General features: G+C 36.7%; 1 protein-coding gene across 6 annotated transcripts in view; it reads left to right on the forward strand.

Annotated features, from left to right (window-relative positions):
* Positions 1-24039, forward strand: part of PIK3CA (phosphatidylinositol-4,5-bisphosphate 3-kinase catalytic subunit alpha) — a 91001-nt gene that overhangs the window by 51686 nt on the left and 15276 nt on the right. For 5 of the 6 annotated variants that reach the window (XM_064366804.1, XM_064366806.1, XM_012472256.3 and 2 more), the window contains 13 exons: positions 33-460; positions 977-1186; positions 2635-2885; positions 4586-4831; positions 5530-5615; positions 9940-10045; positions 11007-11159; positions 11251-11385; positions 19248-19372; positions 20201-20282; positions 20578-20742; positions 20955-21058; positions 22005-22176. In XM_064366804.1, the coding sequence (XP_064222874.1) occupies positions 109-460; positions 977-1186; positions 2635-2885; positions 4586-4831; positions 5530-5615; positions 9940-10045; positions 11007-11159; positions 11251-11385; positions 19248-19372; positions 20201-20282; positions 20578-20742; positions 20955-21058; positions 22005-22176 (2187 nt within the window). In that variant the 5' untranslated portion in view covers positions 33-108. The remainder of the gene's footprint in view (positions 1-32; positions 461-976; positions 1187-2634; positions 2886-4585; positions 4832-5529; positions 5616-9939; positions 10046-11006; positions 11160-11250; positions 11386-19247; positions 19373-20200; positions 20283-20577; positions 20743-20954; positions 21059-22004; positions 22177-24039) is intronic. The other variant, XM_064366807.1, reaches the window with a different exon arrangement.

The following is a 24039-nucleotide window of genomic DNA, read 5'->3' on the forward strand; positions in this document are numbered from 1 at the left end:
CCTTCAACGTGTGTTTTCCTTCTTTGGTTTAGGTTTCTGCTTTGGGACGACCATCCATCTAATTCCTTAAAGTAGTTTTATATGTAAAATTTGCAAAGAATCAGAACAATGCCTCCACGACCATCATCAGGTGAACTGTGGGGTATCCACCTGATGCCCCCAAGAATCCTCGTAGAATGCTTACTACCAAATGGAATGATAGTGACTCTAGAATGCCTCCGTGAGGCTACATTAGTAACTATAAAGCATGAACTCTTTAAAGAAGCAAGAAAATACCCCCTCCATCAACTTCTTCAAGATGAATCTTCTTACATTTTCGTAAGTGTTACCCAAGAAGCAGAAAGGGAAGAATTTTTTGATGAAACAAGACGACTTTGTGACCTTCGGCTTTTTCAACCCTTTTTAAAAGTAATTGAACCAGTAGGCAACCGTGAAGAAAAGATCCTCAATCGAGAAATTGGTACGATACAATAATCCTATTCTAAAATGCAGATAACTATGATGCTTAGCTGTTGTCTCTTAGTAAAATATTTCTGTCTAAACCAATACTTTTGTAATCTTAAATAGCTTTCTAAATAAAAGTCATTCTAAATCTAAAGTATGTTTTACTTAATCAAACTGTGGAACTACTTTTAACACCTTATTATTATTCCATAAGGTTTTATTGAAGAAAGATCATTTGTGGAGTGACCTAGATTGGTTATATCTCAATTTTATTGTTATTTTTTAAATGACGGGAATAATGTTTGCTGCCTTTGCTCTAAATGGATGAATATATTATATCTTGTATATTAAAAATATTTGGTACTTTGTCAACTCTTAATATATATGCATTCATCAAAAAATTTTTTAACCTAGAGGAACTTTTTTTACTCTATTGTGATCTTCCAAATCTACAGAGTTCCCTGTTTGTGAGAAACGTGTTCATACAGTGTATGTAATAGAATGTTATATTCTTTATGTAATTTTATTAAAGGGTTTGCTATCGGCATGCCAGTGTGTGAATTTGATATGGTTAAAGATCCAGAAGTACAGGACTTCCGAAGAAATATTCTGAATGTTTGTAAAGAAGCTGTGGATCTTAGGGATCTCAATTCACCTCATAGTAGAGCAATGTATGTCTATCCTCCAAATGTAGAATCTTCACCAGAATTGCCAAAGCACATATATAATAAATTAGATAAAGGTAAGGAAATGACCAGTCTACTCTAATCATCACTGTCGTGCAGTCTTCTCCCTGTACCTAGATCTTTGTATAGATTTTTTTTTTTTTCCAGCTAGATAGTAAGCTTCTTGAAGGCAGGGACTGCTTATACTGACAAGATATAGTTGAATGCTAAATACAAATTGTGTACCATCAATATTTATTTATTGAATTTTTGTATGAATATGGTACTGATTTCTTGATAAATTGTCTGTAAAACAGAGGCACTATGAGTTTGAAATACTGGTTTTTTAGTATTAGAATTAGAGCTGATTATCTTTTCATAAATAAAAACAAGTGTAAATAGAAGCATTTTATCAAACTTTGGAAAAACTTTATACATTCTTATTATATGTTATAAATACACCAGAAAAAAATAAGTAATTTTCTTAACTATTAAATGCAGTAATTAATTCTGATCATGAGTGATAATATGTAGGTAGATTTTGACATTTAATATGTCAGCTTCTAGAATTAAGTGAACAAGAAACTATATAAATGATACTGTATTCAAAATACATGTCATTGTATCAGATAAATGTATTTTCAAGATAACAAAGTGAAAGTATCAATTTGAGTTAACTCACACACACTATTAAATATAAAATTATGTTAGTAGAATAAGATATCTTACTACTATTTTATCCATATTTTTCAAAGTAGTTTAAGGCAACATAAGATCTTTCAAAATTCTTTGCTATTCTAGCATACTTTTCTAAGTGAAAGACTCTTTTCATTTTCCCCAACATTTTTTGTGGAAAATGTTCACATTTTTCACAAAAAATGTTAACATATAGATAAGCTGAAAGATATGTACTGTGAACACCCAAGCCTCTCTAAGTAGTTTCAGTCTTCCTATTTTCTCCATCTTTCTCTTTTTTTCTTTTCTTTTTTTTTTTTTTTTGGCCTTCTGGCTTAATTAATCTTAAAAGGAGAAAATCGTATAATCCATATCCTCTCCCTTCTTAATTTTCCTACCTTCCGTCCCTCACATTTTCTGTCATTCTGATTCAACATCTTTAAGCCTCCGTCGGTTCATTCTTTACTTCCCATAGTTACAGTAACTCTTTCCCCCTAGGCGCGGTTGAGCCTTTGATCCCGCCTTGAATCACTATTCATAGGGGTGGTACCCGGGAAGTGTGTCGTGCACTTTAGAATGGAAATTAGCTGGGTCTCAGGTACTTATGACCCACTTAACACAGTCTTGTGTGCTTGACATAAAACATGAGATGTGGTGTGGGAATGGTCTGGCAGCCCGCTCAGATAGAAACATTTTCTGTTTCTACCTGATATTTACCTAGATTTAATTAGGCTGATTAAAAAGCATTTCTGATGTGGGTAGAGTAATGATAGTGCACATGTTGAAATTTCTCTCTTTGAAAAATGAAGTAGATATGGTGATTGCATCTAATAATGTTTTCCTGTTATAGGGCAAATAATAGTGGTGATTTGGGTAATAGTTTCTCCAAATAATGACAAGCAGAAATATACTCTGAAAATCAACCATGACTGTGTGCCAGAACAAGTAATCGCTGAAGCAATCAGGAAAAAAACTCGAAGTATGTTGCTATCCTCTGAACAACTAAAACTCTGTGTTTTAGAATATCAGGGCAAGTATATTTTAAAAGTGTGTGGATGTGATGAATACTTCCTAGAAAAATATCCTCTGAGTCAGTATAAGGTGAGTAACAAGTTTCAAAATACTAATTTTTTAATTTAAAAAGTAATCACATTGAGGATGAGTATTGTATTTTTAGGATATGCTTTTTAATAAGTAATATTAGTAAATAGCATTTGTAAGTTTATTCTTTTAATTCTGTGATTAATTCGTTAAGAGGCTGAAAGTGTTGGCAGATACTCTAGCTCCCAAATACAGGTATTTCATGGGGTTTCTTGGTGGTGGTGGTGTTTGTCTTTTGAGACAGGGTCTTGTTCTGTCTCTCAGGCTGGAATGCAGTGGCATGATCATGGCTCACTGTGGCATCAACCTCCTAGGCTCAAGCAATCATCCCACCTCAGCCTCCTACGTGGCTGGGACCACATGCATGTTCCACTATGCCCAGCTAATTTTTTTTTTTTTTTTTTTTTTTTTTTGAGACAAAGTCTCACTGTATTGCCCAGGCTGATCGCAAATTCTCGACTCAAATGATCCTCCCACCTCAACCTCCCACAGTGCTGGGATTACAGGCATGATCCATTGCGCCCAGCCTATTTCATGACTTTTATCCCCTCCAACCAATGACCCTGGAATGGAATTAAAATAGATATTTCAAAAAACCCATGACCTGCTGTTAAGATATACTATTGGTACTTTCCTGCTCTCTTTTTCTATTTATTAAATACCTGTAAGAAGCAACTACACTTATGCCAAGCACATGTCGGGTACTAATTTACAATACCACATAAAGCCTGGTCCTGGCCTTCACGTTGCTTGTTGTCTAGTGGGGCTTATGGGTAAGAAAATAATGTGTATACAGTAACATTTATATTAAAAATCTCGGCCAGGCATGATGGCTCAGGCCTGTAATCCCAGCACTTTGGGATGCCGAGGCTGGAGGATCACGAAATCAGGAGTTCAAAACCAGCTTGGCCAATATGGTGAAACCCTTTCTCTTCTAAAAATACAAAAATTAGCCGGGCGTGGTGGCACATGCTGTAGTCTAGCTACTCGGGAGGCTGAGGCAGGAGAATCACTTGAACCCAGGAGGTAGAGGTTGCAGTAAGCTGAGATCGCAGTACTGCACTCCAGTCTGAAACAGGGCGAGACTCTGTCTTAAAAAAAAGAAAAAAAAAAAAAAACTATCCTAACTACTATTTCAAAATTCAGACCAGTGTATTTTAATATTTTTTGTAAATATATACCCATAATGTTATTGGTCTCCTCTATTTGTGGTTTTTGTTTTAATTTTAACAAAACTAAAGTTTCTTAAGAAATATTGGACAAAAAAGCAAGTGACTGGCAGCAGCCTTTGGACGGGACATCGGTGTGACTTGGTAGATTGCGTGACAGAGGCGTCCTGCGTGATGCTGCTTTTCTGTTATCAGATACAGTGTTTTTGTAATGAGCGTCCTGTGATCCTTGTTTTTAATACTTTTTGTTTGTTTGTTTTAGTTAGGGTAGAATTATACTGTGAAAAGTTGACCTTAATTTTTTCTTTCATGCAGTTTATATTCAGAAGTTTTTGGTTGATCTCGTGCTTCAACCCAAATCCTAAATGTTAGTATTTTAAATGTTGTCGCAACTACTAATACATGTGGTCCGTAATGTTTAATTTTTTATCACCTGTGCAGATTAATACGTAAATTCTCCTAATACTCTTACGTGTTACTTCTAAAATGAAAACTCTTACAGGAAATGTCTCTCCCCTTAATCTCTTACAGTACATAAGAAGCTGTATAATGCTTGGGAGGATGCCCAATTTGATGTTGATGGCTAAAGAAAGCCTTTATTCTCAACTGCCAATGGACTGTTTTACAATGCCATCTTATTCCAGGCGCATTTCCACAGCCACACCGTACATGAATGGAGAGACATCTACAAAATCCCTTTGGGTTATAAATAGTGCACTCAGAATAAAAATTCTTTGTGCAACCTACGTGAATGTAAATATTAGAGACATTGATAAGGTAAAGTCAAATGCTGATGCTTACTATTTTAAATAAATTATTTTATGTAACTTTTTTCTTGAACTATACAGTAATCTGTCGGCCTATAGTATGTTTTCAGATGGTAAGGGAACACTGAAATCTCCAAATGTAAAAATATGTCATGAATTTTACTTGAGCTTCCATCTTCCTTAGCGATTATACAGCTCATAATCCTTTGTCAATAATTCTAATATTCATAATTCTAGCTCTTAAAATAAAAAGTTTTACAGAATTCATTTGGCAGAAAGACCTGAGCCAACCTTAAGTGAGACTTTGTATAATCTTTATTAACCCCACTTAGTGTAAATATTCATGTGGCTTATTACAGAAATATTAATGTCTTTTTGAGACACTGCTTCACTAGCTAAGGGTTTTAAGTAAAATTTAGCATGTGTACCAATTTAGCTTTCTAAAAGATGGGAAAGCTCTGAATTACATATCTGCCTTAAAGGGTTGCTGGGCCTATATTTACGTTCCCATTGTTATTAGTGGATGAAGGCAGCAGCTAATTTTGGTGAAGGCTCCACATCACTATTAACTTACTATATATGTGGAGAAAAGGAGAACAAGCTCCATCTGAACAAAACTTCCATGGTTTCCTATTTGGTTCTGTCTGGCGTGTGTGTATGTGTACGTATGAGGGTATACATTTGTATATACATGCTTTTTTCTTTTAGATCTATGTTCGAACAGGTATCTACCATGGAGGAGAACCCTTATGTGACAATGTGAACACTCAGAGAGTACCTTGTTCCAATCCCAGGTGAGGAAGTACAGACATTTATATTTCCAAAGGTTATATTAGTGTTTTAGCGGTGTGATCAGTAAAAAATAGTATATTTTTTAAGACCTAGCCTGGGCAACAAAGCAAGACCCCATCTCTACAAAAAGTTTTTCTTAAAAATTAGCTAGGCACAGTGGCACATGCGTGCCTGTAGTCTCAGCCATTAGGGAGGCTGTGGCAGGAGAATTGCTTGAACCTGGGAGTTCGAGGCTGCAGTCAGCTATGGTTGTGCCACTGCATTCCACCTGAGTGACAAAGTGAGACCTGATCTCTTAAAAAATAAAGTATATTTTACATCACTGGTTTTATATAAGCTATATATTAATAAATTACCAGAAATGTGCATATAAACCAGCAAGACTTTCTGTCAAGTGATTATCAGTCACAGGATTATTTTATTGATTCTGTCTAAAGTTTTATCAGAATAGTTTCTGATTGTCTCTTTTCATTGTATCAAAGAGAGAACAAGGTATGGTTACAATTTTATGCTAATGATACCCCACATTAGATTTAAAACCAGCATTTTATTCTTTTCCCATCTCCATCATCATTTATGGCCAACAACTCCATAACCAAACTACTCTGAGGCAGTTTCAATCACTCCCAAGAACAGATATTTATGGCATTCAAATAAAGGATCTTTGGGAGCAGATTAGTTTCTTAGGGGAAGAGGGAGTTCTTGGGAACATTTTAAATTGTTACTGCCTGGATGTGATGAAGAAATGAAAAATACTATAATCCAGTAGCTCACTATCCTGCCGTTCCTTTGCTTCTCTCTATCATTTGGGAATGAGAGTACCCCTGAAAGTAGTAGCAGTAATGTTGCAAGAGAACTCAAATTGTTGTTGGACTTTCTGATACAATAGCAATAGAGCCAACCAGTGACTCCTTCACAAGTCAACCTCATAATGAACTTAGGCTGAGTTCTAGGAGATCAAGGTGGAGTTCCGGTCTTGTTGCTAAAGATGGCCACCCTTATAGAGCCTAGGTAAAGTTCAAAGAGATGATAGCCTTGTGGGCCCCGCAGAAGAAAGATAGTTCCTCAGCCTACCTAAACCATTGTAGTTCAGAAAGTGTATCATTCAGGTCAGAAATGAGATTGTAATAACAAACAACTTTCAGGATCTTTTAAACTTCTTGCTAAAACAAGAGTTTATACTCACTCATGCTGTATGCCTCACACTGATTAGTGGGCTGCTTGTAGGAGGAAAAAAAAACATTTGAGGAAATAATGGCCAGAATTTTTCCAAATTTGGTAAAAACTATAAACTCATTAATCGGAGGAGTTCAACATGCCCCAAGCAAAGACCCCAGAATAACAGTGGATAGAATTATCCTAGCTGTTTCAAGTACCAAAAGTTAAACTATCTTTATAACAGTAAAAGGCACGCCTATAATCCCAACACTTTGGGAGGCCAAGGCAGATGGATCATTTGAGCCCAGGAGTCCGAGACCACCCTGGGCTTTATAGCAAAATACAGTCTCTACCAAAAGTACAAAAAATCAGCCCAGTGTGGTGGTACGTACCTATAGTTCCAGCTACTCAGGAGGGTGAGATGGGAGGATCCCCTGAACCCAGAGAGGTCGAGACTGCAGTGAGCCATGATCATGCTACTGCACTCCAGTCTGGGGGCACAGTAAGACCCTGACTCAAAAAAACAGAAAAAGATGAATTCATTTAATAACATATGATTAAAATGTTGAAATTATAGTGAAACAGCTATTTAGAAAGGACTACATTCATCTTTTTTTAAGCATTCTGCAGTCTGAATGGTCAAGTATTTATGGTAGTACTATAAAAATTAAAGTAAATTTTTTAACCTTTTCCGTGCTTACGAAAACAAAAAAAAATCAGAGATAAATGAATATGAAGTCATTAAAAAGATAGAAAAGTCGATTTTTAAAATTCTTACTGAGATTATTTGTTCCAAGTCTGTGCTTCCTTTATGCTAGATAACTTAGATGCTTTATGATTTCTTTGTAAATGTTACCAGTTTCTCCCAAATTGGAATCAGTTTGGACTATACACACACAACCATTTTCTGGAAATAAAGAACTCAGTTGAGTGAGTGTGTGTATATGCGTGTCTGTGTGTGTGTTGTGCGATGGATGGACTTTAGAAGACAAGAGAAACGTGCTTCATTTTGTTAGCATAGGGCTGAACAAGTCAATTCATAGGACATAGCTCTCTTAGAAAGTATTTGGAACACTTCTTATTAATTTATGAGCAGTTCTAAAGATTTAGGAGGAATAAAAAGTTGGGTACATTTAAGTAGATGTATCTTTAATTTTTCTTTTTTTGTTGTTTGTTTTTTGTTTTCTTGAGACGGAGTCTTGCTCTGTCGCCCAGGCTGGAGTGCACAGCATGATCTCAGCTCACTGCAACCTCCGCCTCAGCCTCCTGAATAGCTGGGATTACAGGCATCCACTACCATGCCTGGCTAATTTTTATATTCTTAGTTAGTAGAGACGGGGTGTCACCATGTTGACCAGGCTGGTTTTGAACTCCTGACCTCAGGTGGTCCGCCCGCCTCAGCCTCCCAAAGTGCTGGGATTACAGGTGTGAGCCACTGTGCCCAGCCTAATTTTCCTTAAATCATGGTGGACTTACTAAGTCCTACATTTTTCTCTATATATTTCTACAGTTACCTTTATTGCCGGGCACAGTAGTATGCTCCTGAAGTCCCAGCTACTCAGGAAGCTAAGGACAGCTGAGGCAAGAGGATGGCCGGAGCTCAGGAGTTCAAAGCTGTAGTGCACCACAGTCATGCCTGTGAATAGCCACTGCACTTCAGCCTGGGCACGTAGCAAGACCCTCTCTCTAACATGATAACAACATTTGTTGTTTCTTTCACCTTTAGAATTCTTGCCAAATTTCCCCTTTTTGAATGTGTCTTCTTTCTATAAATAGACCATATTTTAAAAATCTTTGTCCATACTTGAGCAAAACTACTAGACTAAGTGGAACCTATTTTACTGATGGGGTTTATTACTTAGTTTGGCTGATTAAAAATAGAATTTTTATACTGTTTTATTGTTGATTAAGAATTCTTTTATTTATAATCAAGATTAGACCAGAATGATAAAGAAGACATTTGAAAGGTTTGTAAAGTTAGTATCTAACATATGAGCTTTTATCATGGGCCAATTGCTGTTCTGTTCCTTTGCTTGTGTTATCTGATTTAATCTTAGGAGACAGCCACCATCTTTGTGAGAGGAGGAACCATCATTAGTCTCATTTCATACAGCAGGTAGAGACAAGCAAGGGCCACACCCTTAGTGAGAAAGGGGAAATCAGGTTTTCTACTCTAGTCTGATTTTTGAGCCCATGCTCTTTATCCATTGTTGTAACATTTTTAAAATACCGAACTATTTCTTTTATTTCTTTACAAATATGTTCACCAAAGACAGACATAATTTTACATGTAGCACCCAGTAAATTGAGGGAATTTATCATTAAAATTTGAATAATTTTTTATCTTGTTCACTTTTGTACCAATGTTTTATTCCCCCTTATGAATGTGAAGTTTTATTATCTTTTATAAAATATTCTTAAATTCAAATACTTTATGTATCCGTCATTTGCATACTGATTATTTAGATCAGTGGGTCCTTTTGGATAAAATGATATTATGTATAAAAGTAAATATAATAGAAAATCTCATTTTACCTTGTTTAGTTTTCCTTTTCTATTTGACTTTTTATAAGCAAAATTATATAAATATATATAAAATATATTATTTGCAATATGTTTATATTATGTAGATTTATAATACAAATATATAAATTTTTTTAGTGACATACGTACCACAGAAACATAAAAGTACACACATCATAGTTGTATAGATAGTTTAGTCACAAAGTAAGTACCCGTGTCTTCTGTTTCATTTCTGTGGTTTTATTCCTAGCATTGGAGCTGGGTCACAGCGTATGCATATGCTCACTTTTAGTAGATTATGCTTTCCAAATTGGTTGTAACAAATTATACCCCCGTAGTCTTAATGTACGTGATTTCCCATTACTGCATAAGCTTACCACCCCTTGGCATCATTAGTCTTTATGGTGTTAGCCATTCCTACGTCTAGTGATATCTCCATGAGATTTTAATTTGCATTTTCTGTGTGACTGACTCTCTTCATTTTTATTAACTATTTGAATATGATCTTATAAAATGCCCATCTCAGTCAGTCTCTTGCCTGTTTTTCATTTGGCTTATCTTTTTCTTGGTGATTTGTAGGAGTCATTTATATACTGTGGATGAAGACTTTTTTGATATATTATTTTTCTTTGAAATTTTACATAGGTGGAATGAATGGCTGAATTATGATATATACATTCCTGATCTTCCTCGTGCCGCTCGACTTTGCCTTTCCATTTGTTCCGTTAAAGGCCGAAAGGGCGCTAAAGAGGTAAAGTGTCTCGAAGGAGCAATGACGTTTACCTTCAAAAGCTCCTGCTGATTATACTACTGATTGAATTTTTCACAAAATGAATATCATTTTATATTTGAGAAAATATTAATAACACCTATTTTTAAATGTTTAATAAATGCATCATAGAAGAATACTGTGGGAGAGCTTCAGGAATTTATTTATGATGAATGTTTTGAGTTCATATTGATACCACTTTTCAAAATGCAAAGTGACTGTGTAACCAGCATTGCATACAAATATCTGTCATGCTTGCTTTGGTTCATGTTTTCTGTAAGGCCAGTTGCCTCACCGGGAGCTCGGACGCACACCTCCCCCCGCCTTTTTTCCGAAAGCTCAGACATGCTCGGGCATGTTCCCTTCTCCCTTTCTCGCACAGCCTGGCTTTCCCTTAAAGAACCCAGTATGCAAGCGGGGTCTTGTGATTCTAGCCAATAGCAGCCGAGTCCTGTATGCAAACAAAGGCTTGTAACCTTACCCAGTAGTAGTCCTGCTCTCCCACAACCAGTCGAGCTCCTTCACTCCCTATAAAACCCCACGTCTGAGAGGAGTCCGTGCGACTTCTCCGGCCCCTCCTGTCGGACTGCAGAACCTCGCCCGGGAGCCTGAATAAACCCTTCATACTGGATCTTCTTGTGTTGGCCTCAGTTTCTTCTTTTTAAACTCAGCAAGAACCCAAGAACAAACCTTACATTTTCTATATGTAATTAAAGAAAATACATGTAATTTGAAATGAGAAAAAGGAAAGAATGGGCTTAAACTTTGAAAAATCAATGGTTTTTTTTTTGTTATTTTTTTGTTGTTTTTTTGTTGTTGTTTTTTTAGGTATATTCCTATTATTACAGAGATGATTGTTGAATTTTCCTTTCTGGGGAAGAAAAGTGTTTTGAAATGTGTTTTATAATTTAGACTAGTGAACATTTTTCTTTTGTTTTTTAAGGAACACTGTCCATTGGCATGGGGAAATATAAACTTGTTTGATTACACAGACACTCTAGTGTCTGGAAAAATGGCTTTGAATCTTTGGCCAGTACCTCATGGATTAGAAGATTTGCTGAACCCTATTGGTGTTACTGGATCAAATCCAAATAAAGTAAGGTTTTTATTGTCATAAATTAGATATTTTTATGGCAGTCAAGCCTTCTCTCCTGTGTATATATAATAGCTTTTCTTCCATCTCTTAGGAAACTCCATGCTTAGAGTTGGAGTTTGACTGGTTCAGCAGTGTGGTAAAGTTTCCAGACATGTCAGTGATTGAAGAGCATGCCAATTGGTCTGTATCCCGAGAAGCAGGATTTAGCTATTCCCACACAGGACTGGTAAGGCAGATCACTGAGTTTATTAAGTATGATTTAGGTGCATACTTTCTGTATGGAAAAGGATCCATGTATTTTACTGGCATAGATACTGTGAGCTCGAGGACCAGCATTGCAATAGAATTAAGTTCTCTACATGCTGATATTTTTACTGCAGCTCTGCTTAAAGCCCTAGCCTGCCTTCATTCATTTAACAAATGTTTATTGAATGCGGACTATGTGTAAAGCACTGGGAAAGGCACTAGGTAATAAAACCGTGAACTAAACAGACCTTCACTGAGTATGCACTCTAATGGTGAAAGTGGACATGAGGCAGATAAAAGCAGAAGTGCAAGATTGCAGTTGACCCGTGAACAACATGGGTCTGAACTACACGAGTCTACTTATATGTGGATTTTTCTCAATAAATATATTGGAAATTTTTTTAGAGATTTGTGACAATTTGAAAAAACTCAGAGACAAACTGCATAACCTAGAAGTATCAAAAAAATCAAAGTTAGCTATGTCATTAATACATAAAATATATGTAGATACAGGTCTATTTTATCATTTACAGCCATAAACTATACACAAATCTATTATAAAAAGTTAAAATATATCAAAACATACACATACAAACACAGACCGTACGTGCCACCAGTCATAGGCAAGAGAAATACAAATGTGAAGATTCAGTGTTAAATTCTACCTGCATAGAATTAACTGCAGTACGTACTGTGCTACTGTAATAATTTCACAGCCACCTCCTGTTGCTGTTGTGGTAAGCTGGAATGTTGCAGATATCCACTTAAAATGCTATATAGGCTGGGTGTGGTATCTCACACCTGTAATCCCAGTGCTTTGGGAGGCTGAGGCAGATGGATCACCTCAGGTGAGGAGTTTGAGCCAGCCTGGCCAACATAGTGAAACCCCATCTCTATTAAAAATACAAAAATTACCCGGGCGTGGTGGCATGCACCCGTAATCCCAGCTACTTGGGAGGCTAAGGCAGGAGAATTGCCTGAACCCGGGAGGCGGAGGTTGTAGTGAGCCGAGATTGCACCATTGCACTCCAGCCTGGGTAACGAGCGAAACTCCGTCTCAAAAAAAAAAAAAAAAAAAAAAAAGAAGCAGAGAAAAGTCATGACGTTACAAGAAAAAGTTGAATTGCTTGATGCGTACCATATATTGAGGTCTGCAGCTGCAGTTTCCCTTATTTCAGACAGACAATTCATCCTGTAAACAGACAACATAAACTTGTTTTTTTTTATAAGAGATGGGGTCTCACTGTGTTGCCTGGACTGGTCTCAAACTCCTGAGCTCAAGTGATCTGCCCTCCCCACCCTCCCAAAGTACTAGGATTACAGGTGTGAGCCATCATGCTTGGTCAAAAGACAACATAAATGTCCTGTATCAGTACAGTACTACAAATGAATTTTCTCTTCCTTATGATTTTCTTAATATTTTCTTTTCTCTGTCTTACTCTATTTTAAGAATATAGTGTATAGTACATATTCAAAGTAAGTGTTAATTAACTGTTTATATTTCTGTTAAGACTTCCAGTCAACAGTAGGCATTTGTAGTTAAGTTTTTGGGGAGTCAAAATGTATACATGGATTTTCAGTTGTACAGGAGACCACTGCCCGTCCCCAGTACTGTCCAAGGGTGAGCTGTATAAGTCATGTTAAGTGCCAGGAAGGACAGAACAATAGTGAGCTAAGAATAACTAACTAAGGATTTGTGTGGAAAGGTAAACATGTAGATTGGGTTCCGGAAAGACCTCTCTGAGATAGTAACCTTGAAGTTGAGACTCAAGTACAGCCAGATGTCTGAGGTAGTGTGAGTTTGATTCTAGACCACTGTGCTAAGTAAAAATCACGATCAAGAGTCACAGATGTTTTGGTTTCCCAGTGCATGTAATAGTTGTGTTCACATTATAGTGTCATCTGTAAGGTGTGTGATAGCCTTATGTCTAACACAACAATGTAGATACTTTAAAAATATTGCTAAGCATGCTAATGATCACCCAAGCCTTCAGCAAGTTGTAATCTTTTTGCTGGTGGAGGGTCTTGCCTCAGTGTTGATGGCGGCTGACTCATCAAGCTGGTGGTTGCTGAAGGTTAGAGTGGCTACAGCAATTTCTTAAAATAAAACAACAATGAAGTTTGCCACGTTGATTGACACTTCCTTTCATGAATGATTTCTCTGCAGTGTGTGATGCTCTTTGATAGCATTTTACCCTTCTTTCAAATTTGGAGTCATTACACTTACCAGCTGCATTAGCCCCGAACAAGAGTGTCAGCCTGAAGCTTTGACACCAGACATTAACTCCCCTTCTCTAGCTGTGCAGGTGCTAGATGGCGTCTTCTCCCGTCATAAGAATGTTTTGTTTACACTGAGAATCCGTTGCTTCGTGTACCACCTCCCTCATCATCGTGGCCACATCTTCTGGATAACTTGCAGCAGCTTCTATACCAGCCCTTGTTGCTTCACAGCTTCTTTTTTACACCCTAAAGCAACCTTGCTAGATTCAAACTCTGCTGTGCAGAAGCTCTTTAGTTTAATTAGATCCTATTTGTCTATTTTGGCTTTTGTTGCATTGCTTTTGGTGTTTTAGTCATGAAGTCTCTGTCCATGCCTATGTCTTGAATGGTATTGCCTAGATTTTCTTCTAGAGATGTTATGATTTTAGGTCTTACATTTAAGTCTTTAATCCATCTGGAGTTAATTTTTATATAAGGTGTAAGGAAGGGGTCCAGTTTCAGCTTTCTGCATATGGCTAGCCAGTTTTCCCAACACCATTTATTAAATAGGGAGTCCTTTCCCCATTGCTTGCTTTTGTCAGGTTTGTTGAAGATCAGATGGTGGTAGATGTGTGGTGTTATTTCTGGGGCCTCTGTTCTGTTCCATTGGTCTATATCTCTGTTTTGGTGCCAATACCATGCTATTTTGATTACTGTAGCCTTGTAGTATAGTTTGAAGTCAGGTAGCATGATGCCTCCAACTTTGTTCTTTTTGCTTAGTGTTGTCTTGGCTATGCAGGCTCTTTTTTGTTCCATATGAAATTTAAAGTAGTTTTTTCCAATTTTGTGAAGAAAGTCAGTGTTAGCTTGGTGGGGATAACATTGAATTTATAAATTACTTTGAGCAGTATGGCCATTTTCATGATACTGATTCTTCCTAACCATGAACATGGAATGTTTTTCCATCTGTTTGTGTCCTCTCTTATTTCGTTGAGCAGTGGTTCGTAGTTCTCCTTAAAGAGGTCCTTCACATACCTTGTTAGTTGTATTCCTGGGTATTTTATCCTGCTTGTAGCAATTGTGAATGTGAGTTCACTCGAGATTTGGCTATTTCTGGTGTATAGGAATGCTAGTGTTTTTTGCATGTTGATTTTGTATCCTGAGACTTTGCTGAAGTAGCTTATCAGCTTAAGATTTGGGCTGAGATGATGGGGTCTTCTAAATATACAATCATGTCATCTGCAATTTGACTTTCTCTTTTCCTAATTGAGTGCCCTCTATTTCTTTCTCTTGCCTGATTGCCCTGGCCAGAACTTCCATTGCTATGTTGAATAGGAGTGGTGAGAGAGGGCATCCTTGTTTTGTGCCGGTTTTCAAAAAAAAGAAAAAAGCTTTTCTTTTGAAGCTTCTTCATCTCTCTCAGTGTTTATAGAATTTAAAGAGTAATGGTCTTGCTCTGGATTCGGCTTTGACTTAAGGAAAAGTTGTGGCTAGTTTGATCTTCTATCTAGACCACTAAGACTTTCTCCATTTCAGCAATAAGGCTTCGTTTTCTTACACTTCATTCACTGAAGTAGCACTGTGTTCACCGAAGTAGCACTGTGTTCACCAAAGTAGCACTTTTAATTTTCTTCAAGAACTTCTCCTTTCCATTCACAACTTGGCTGTTTGGCACCAGAGGCCTAGCCTTTGGCCTGTATGGCTTTTGACATGCCTTTCTCACTACACTTAATCATTTCTAGTTTTTGATTTGAACCAAGAGAGGAGGCATTCTTCCTTTCACTTGAACGCTTAGTGGCCATTGTAGAGTTATTAATTAGCCTAATTTCACTATAATTGTGTCTGGGGGAATAGGGAGTCCTGAAGGGACGGAGGAAGATGAGCAAAGGTAGATGGTGGAGAAGTCAGAACTAACAACATTTATAATTGAGTTCACCATCTTCATTGGCTCATGGTTCCCCTAGATGTATCAAAGTAACGTCAGAGATCACTGATCTTCGATCACAGATCATCATAATGTTTAATAATGATGAAAAGTTTGAAATATTGTAACAGTTACCAAAATGTGACACAGAGACAAAAAATGAGCCCATGCATTTGGAAAAATGGTGCTTTGCTTAGGGATGCCACCACAAACCGTGCATTTGTTAGAAATGCAGTATGAAGTCCAATCAAGCAAAGCACAGTAACACAGGGGTGTCTGCATAAGCATATTGTTAGTTGAGCTTGGAAGCAGAGGAGACAACAGGTCTTCCCCATGTTAGCCCAGGTTCCCCAGGAAGGGGTTTTATACGATGGAATTTAAATATTTATCTGGTTGTCTAATCTTGGCCGTCGCTCTGGAACCACGATATAACTAGTTTTAAGAACCATTACCTCTCGCTGATTTCTCAAGGGCAAAGGCGTCCACGCCAGGACAAGACGTCTGTGTTCGCTGGTGTTTCTTTTCCCCAGTTTCCAAATACATTACTTTTTCTTTGCCCTTGTTGGCTACAGGTAATCCAGCCAATGAATTTGGGGCCAAGAAGCCGAAAATACGCCTATCCCAGTAACAGTAATGGCAGCACCAAGAGGCAGCCTGGTGTATTGCACTTAGGAAATTTATTGATTTATAGCTGCATTCTCAGTAAGGCGTTCACCACCATTTTTTGTAAACCGAATTATCTTTTTTGCATATATAATTTAAAAGATATGAGTTTCTTTTTTGAGCAGTTCTCTTTGTAAGGATTGATATTTGATGACTGTATTCTTTCTTTAAAAAACTTTTATTTCAAAGAAAAAGGAAATTTGCTTATTTTATAGTGGGATAAAACTTCTCTTTTTCAGTTACAGTTTGTATCTGTCGGAAACTTCTGTAAATCTAAGATGCGATACGGGGTCTTAGTTTTCCTGTATCTTAAATATTTTACTATTTCATCATCCTAGAAATTATTTCATCCATATTCATCATCTCCAACTATGCTAAAAAAGAATAAAATAATGTGAAAATCTAAAAGAAGGATGGAAGAGCCTGGAAAGGTGGTCAAATACTGAAACAGATCATCGCGATCACACCGTCCCCGTTTCCTTACTGCATTGCGCAGTGTCTTGCACCATCTTCCCAGAAGTGTAGAAGTCTGCAAACACTGTCTTTGTAATTTTTTGTTTCTTTCGTTGTTTTTTTTTTTTTTTCAGGCTTTCCTTGGACACTTGAGAATTCAGAATTTTTCACTTTTCACCCAGAATGATGACAGATGAAAACTGACAGAGGAAGATATTTCACAAGCCGTTAGATAAATCATAACATGAAGGCAAAGGGATAGATAGCAGCCCTCTAGAGCAGTTTCCCAACCTCAGCACTACTGATATTTTGGACCAAATAATTCTCTGCTGTAGGAGCCGTCCTGTGTGTTTAATCCAGGGTGTTTCGCACCCCTGACCTCTACCCTACTGCAGGCCAGTGGCGCCGTCCTCCTGAGTGACGGCCATCAGAAATGTCTGCAGACATTAGCAAGGGTTCCTGGGAGGGCAAGGGGGCAAAGTCACCCTGGTTGAGAACCACTACTCCAAACTCTAATCGTGGTGGAATTTGTTATATAAATGAAATGTCAGGTGACATTACCTAAACTGTCTCTCAGTTATCTTACGTCTTCTCAAACTCAAGATAATGATGAGTAAAGAATATATTTCTAACGACAAAAAGGAAATTTGTTTTCACATTCGGTTAGGCACTCCACCAGAATAACTTGGTCACACAATGTTTTGTGAAAAGAACCTGAACGACCTCATGTTTTACAGTATTTTTTTTCATCTTTTATGATATGCATCAAAAGTTTCTTTTATTTCCTTGGACTTGTAAGTCTACTTTAAAAATTTCCTTGATAGACTTTTTAAATGGACAAATGCTGAAGGTAGCTGTGTACACAGATGTGACTGTAAGGAACGAAATGATGTAGAAATACAATAACTCTTTGAGTCGATTACTCCAGTTGGTATTTACAGCTATAAAAGTAGAAATGTTTTGCAGTTACAGAGGAAAAAGGATGGCTTCTTCAACATTGATGAGCTGTCAAGAGTTTTTAGAAGTATTGCATTTTGACAGTGTAGTTTCTAGTTTGACAATGATACATCTTCAAAACCAGGAAAACGTGGATAAAAACTTGGTTTTATAATATCTGAATTCTTATTAAAATGATTAATAAAATTGTTTTCCCCATCACTTTATTCTGCTGTAATTATTTTTCATTTAAAATGTAAACAAATAAAAATAAATAAACAGTAGTGACTTCTTTTCCTGATAAATCGAGGATTGAGTGTGTCTTCTCTCTTTCCTGGACCATTGCAATAACCTCCTAACTGGTCTCCCTCCTTCCACAGAGCAGCCATAATAATCTTTATGAAATACAAATCAAGTCATGGTATTTATTCTTTAAATAGCTTTCAATAAAAATAAAATCCCAACTTTATACCCTGGCCTGCGAGTTGTACATGGTCTGAATTCAGCTTGCATTTCTTCTTTCTCTTATCTGTTGCCCATCAGGCTCACTGGCTTTCTTCCTTCACAGCAAAGTAATTCTTTGGGGCCGGGTGGGGAGAAGGAAGGCTTGCAGTGTTTTCTCCATCAGCAGTAGTCTTTCCTAATCTTAGTGTGGATGGTTCTTTGATGTTACTTGAATCACAGATATTATGTTCTCAGTCATTCTCTGTTACATCATCCAGAGTACATTATATCCATTTTCCAATATTTTTCTTACTTGTTTATTTGACTTCCCACTATAACAGAGGTTCTGTTAGTGCAGACTCTTTTACTCTTTTGTAATCCCAACAGCAAGAACAAAACAAGGTACATAGTACATACTTTAAAATAAATATTTGTTGAACAGATACGTGCCAGTGATAATTCTTCATGCTGTTGAATAAATTGACAGCATATAAACATACAAACCAAGTGACATGGATGGCTGCTTTCATTTTTAGCCATTAGAAGTATATATAACCCATCCTAAGGGAGTTATATTTGTTTCACATAATCCATCAATATGTACTCATTATTCAGTACACAGTTAATATATCTGTATTTGAAGAGAATATACATTGCTTGGAATTATTTTTTAAGTGTTAGTTTTAGTTTTCAAATATTCAGGATACAGTGTTTTATGGGGGTTTCTTCATTCTTTTTTCCTTACTGATTTTTACTTTTTAAATTTGAAAGCCTTGCAGTGATCATAAGGATATGTTCAGGCAAAGAACACGAAATAGTTTACATTTTATTTTAGTGTTTCGTATTCTCTTATATCAGAAACATCCACAGTTAACAAGATCCTCATCTGGAGGAAGAGTTAAACGTATGTTCACTACCATCTACCACCCTCTAGTACCCTAATCTGGCCTTCTTGCTGGATAACTTCAGCAGTTACTGTTCTGTGATTGGGGTAATATTAACCAAATAAATTACTGAATTTGCTCCACAAATATTATATCGTAAATTGATTCTTTCCTGTCTCTGAAAATAAAGTCTTACAATGAGAATAAATTATTTTATAACAGTTATTAGCAATGTAAAGTTTATTGAAAATTTATTTCCTTTTTTTGTAAATTACTCATGAATCCAGAGGGGGAAAATATGACAAAGAAAACTATATGAGATATTATTTTATTTTACAGAGTAACAGGCTAGCTAGAGACAATGAATTAAGGGAAAATGACAAAGAACAGCTCCGAGCAATTTGTACACGAGATCCTCTCTCTGAAATCACTGAGCAGGAGAAAGATTTTCTATGGAGCCACCGGTAAGTGCTAAAATGGGGATTCTCTGTTTCTTTATTGCAGAGGAAAGAACTGAGCTACATTTTTACCATACCTATTAGAGTAACTAAACCAGAATTTACATTATTTTTAAATTATAAACATTGCCTTTTAAAAAGCAATGGCTGTAAATTGATATTTGTAGAAAATATGCTACATTGGTAGTTGGCACATTAAATGCTTTTTCTTACTCTTCATTCCTGATACAACTTTCTTTAGGATTATTTAAAACACCCAAGTAGTTTTAGATCAATTTAGATGTGATTTAGTTGGTCTAGGTATTATAATTTGTAGGGGTTCTCTTTCATTTTTTTTTTCTTATGTTCCTTCAAAGTAATAGTATAATGCGTTATTTTCATTTATGAAGAAATTCTCCTGCTGTTGGTGATACTGGTATATTTAAATAAAGCAGTTGCGGTACATTTCTGCCAAAAGTCCGTTAAGACGTAGGTTTTGTCCGTTAACAGTAAAAGTGGTGACTGGGATGCATTCATGTTGCCTAAGTAGGTGAAAAGTATGAGCTATATGAAGAATGGTACAACATATATTCATAATTTTTCTTAACTGTTAACTAAATTTGAGTACTTATAATCATTTTTTTCCTTTTGTGTTCTTTGCTATTAGAATTGTGCCTAAGTGTGTATATATGTAAATATGTTTCTAACTAGAGTGTTAAACACTGATGTCTTGAATTTTGAAAAGGATGGTAATGGTACAAAGTTTGGAACTTCTTAGATTGCATATCGAGTAGATGTGTAAACCTTCTGAGCAGCGTGCAAGAATGTTCATTTTGTTCTGCTTCGCCCACACAGGCACTATTGCGTAACTATCCCCGAAATTCTACCCAAATTGCTTCTGTCTGTTAAATGGAATTCTAGAGATGAAGTTGCCCAGGTAAATACATGTTTGAGATTACTAGATAACAGGTTGTACAAAATCAGTATGTCACTTAAATTGTTTTCCCGGAAAGTCTGCATAAACAAATGAAATAGACTAACAATAATAATGTCATGCAGAAAAAATACCCTTAACGTTATTTCCACAGATGAAACTAATTAGAACTGCAGACTCTAAGGAGGTTATTTATCTAAGCTAATTTTAAAATCAGAAGTTAAGCCAGTGTTTTAGACAGCTCATTCACAACTATCTTTGCCTTTTTACTATGATTTATTCCCTTTCCCATACACAGATGTACTGCTTGGTAAAAGACTGGCCTCCAATCAAACCTGAACAGGCTATGGAACTTCTGGACTGTAATTACCCAGATCCTATGGTTCGAGGTTTTGCTGTTCGGTGCTTGGAAAAATATTTAACAGATGACAAACTTTCTCAGTATTTAATTCAGCTAGTACAGGTAAAATAATGTAAAATAGTAAATAATGTTTAACTAAAATAATATATTCCAGATCGAGGCAACTTCCAAAAACCCTACTGCACGAACTAGTTTTATTCTTTAAAAAAAAAGTTATTACCAGGAATATCCGCTTTCTTTCTGAAAAAATTTTCTTTAGACCAGCCACACAGAAGCTGACCCTGATTGGTTTTTTGTATTTTTGAATCGCCTAGGTCCTAAAATATGAACAGTATTTGGATAACTTGCTTGTGAGATTTTTACTGAAGAAAGCATTGACTAATCAAAGGATTGGGCACTTTTTCTTTTGGCATTTAAAGTAAGTCTCATTATTTCCCCAGTAAGTTCTTAAGTACTTACCACCTGCTTTCTCAATACATTTATCAATATGTATTACTTACATTTGTTTTTGTTTGACTGGAAGAGTTTTCCATACTAGAAGTATTTTGTACCAGTGATGAGCTTCGCTTCAACTTTTGCTCTTTGAAATTTAAAAAGTAATAAATTCAAAACTAAATTTTAATCATGTATGAGAGCTGAAATATTTTCAAAGATTTTTGTTCTACTTAAGTAAAATTTCCTAGGTTCAGATGAATATTGCCATAGTTTACACCGTGTGTGTGGATTAAAATATTGCAAAAAGAAAAAATATTTTTACCTTTAAATTCAGAACAATAATGTCAAACTCCCATGGTTCTTACAAAAAAAGCTAAGGCTAATTAAGAATAAAAAATGCAGAATGTGATATATCTGGTAGTGAAAAGTTACAGGTCTTAAGCCGTATAATTTTTCATAAATTTAGAAACAAATTTATATCTAATATGATATTTTAAGTGTTAAAATTTTTAAATGGAACCCGGAAGTTAAGTTGAAAACAAGAAGTGAAGACGTGTGTGCCAGAAAAGTCAGACAGCAGCCGCTGAGCGCGTTGCCCCTTCCCGCTTCGTTTCATTATTTCCTTTGTCCATGTTTTTATGTCTATGCCGAGATTAGTCAATGAAAAGTTGTTGAAATAAAGCTAAAAACTAGATGTTTATTAAATCACATACTCGGGAACTACCTGAAACTCACGATGGTTGTGCTTCTAAATTACAAGTTTTGAATCATTTTATTATTAGTATGATTGTAACATTTATTGGATTTCGAAAATGAGTGTTTAAATTTTTTAGCAAAGATTATTTGTGTACTCATTTATGACTATTGTGTGTGTGTGTATATATATATATATATATTTTTTTTTTTTTAAACGCTGCACGATTTGTTAGATCTGAGATGCACAATAAAACAGTCAGCCAGAGGTTCGGCCTGCTCTTGGAGTCCTATTGTCGTGCATGTGGGATGTATCTGAAGCACCTGAACAGGCAAGTCGAGGCGATGGAGAAGCTCATCAACCTGACTGACATCCTTAAGCAGGAGAAGAAGGATGAAACACAAAAGGTGAGTGACTCCGGCCTGTCGCTCTTTATTCATAGCTAGTCTCTTTTCACTGCAGTGGGGCAGAGTTGTTTAGAAGCCCAGTGTCTGTGTAGATCATGGTACTTGGAATCAAGCAGATTAGGATTTGGAACCAAGCTCCACTGCCTCTCAGCTGTGTAGCGTTAGACATGGTATGTGGGCTCTCGAGACTCATCTTCTTTGTCTGCAAAATGGGAATAATACCTGCTTCCTAAGGTCATTGTAAGAATTAAATTACATGAGACATGCAAGGAACCTGTCACAATCCCTGGAACATGGAAGGTGCCCAGTAAATGTTAAATCCCTTTACTTTCCCTTCCTTTCTCTTATACGTGTCCCTAAGTATTTAAAGTTGCTATTTCCTTCTTCTGTCATTTACCCTGAAAATGAGTGGAAAGAAGTTAATTTTTACGTTGCCAAGTTTAAAATGGATTTCAAGTCACTCAGTAACTGTATCACACACTCTAGTCATCTGCAACCTGGGTTAGTGTAACTAAGGAGTGGGAAATACAATGTACACTTTTTTTTTTTGAGGGTCAGGGTCTCATTTCTTTGCCCAGCTTGGAATGCAGTGGCACAATTTTGGCTCACTGCAGCCTTAACCTCCTGGGTTCAAGTCATCCTCCCACCTCAGCCTCCTGAGTAGCTGGGACTGTAAGAGCAGGCTACCACTCCCAGCTAATTTTTGTATTTTAAGTAGATGCAGGGTTTTGCCTCATTGCCCAGGCTGGTCTCCGACTCCTGGGCTCGAGTGATCCGCCCACCTCAGCCTCCCACAGTGCTGGGATTGCAGGTGTGAGCCACTGTGCCTGGTCCCGTGTAAATTTGTTTATGACCTGTTACTACACCCTGTCCTTTCTTCAATCCAATCCACCACATCCTAATTCACCGCCTCTTACACTAAAAAGGAAGCTTGTTCCTCGCCTCTAGCGAAATGAAAAAACAAATCCTTGATTACTGAGTCCTTAAAGGACAGAGAATGTAAATTAGCAGTACTGAATGAATTTTTCCAACATCTCCATTGCTAGTACTTGAAGGAAAGAAAATTTAAAAGAGAGTTACTGTAGTAATGTAAGTGTCATACAGTGTGTGAGCTGCTTTTATTGAAGTGTGATATATAAATTCAAATATAGGGTGTTAGAAAATAATTGTACTCCTTCTCCTACTGGAATTTATGGTCAAGAAGGGACTCACACGTCCCTGGAAGAACAACATGTATTGCATTTATATATCGTAATTGAGCTAAGAAAAAACAAACTACATTTTAGATACGTTTGTAAAGACAGATGTTCCTCAACTTATAATAGGGTTATATCCTGATAAACATAAGTTGAAAATATCTTAAAGGCAAATGGGTGTTTTCTAGATGTGATGAGATGCAAAAAATATAAAACACAATATCCAGAGCTGCCGGCCACACAGTACAGCGGAGAGTACTGGTGGTTTCCCCACGTGATTACGTGGCTGGCTGGGAGCTGTGGCTCGCTGCTGCCACCCAGCATCTCAGGAAAGCACTGTGTTGCATTATCACTCGCCCAGGACGAGATAAAAGCTCAGAATTGAAGTATACTTTCTACTGAATGCATGTTGCTTTTACACCATCATAAAGTTGAAAAATCCTAAGTCAAGCCACTGTAAGTTGGAGACCACCCGTAGAGGCATTTCTTCTAAGCTGAGTTTTTCTGTCACAAATTGGCGATGATACAGTGGATTAGTTAGGAACGTGAAGTTCACTACTCAGGTCATTATTGACTTCACTGAGATTCTGATAGGGAACTGGAATTACAGTCATAGAAACAAGAGCAGTTCCTTTGACTGGTTTTGTGTTTTGTCCTAACGGTGAGT

Source organism: Aotus nancymaae, unplaced genomic scaffold (genome assembly GCF_030222135.1).
Source record: "Aotus nancymaae isolate 86718 unplaced genomic scaffold, 86718_ANA_hifiasm-v0.15.2.pri h1tg000067l, whole genome shotgun sequence".
In the NCBI taxonomy this organism is placed as follows: domain Eukaryota; kingdom Metazoa; phylum Chordata; class Mammalia; order Primates; family Aotidae; genus Aotus; species Aotus nancymaae.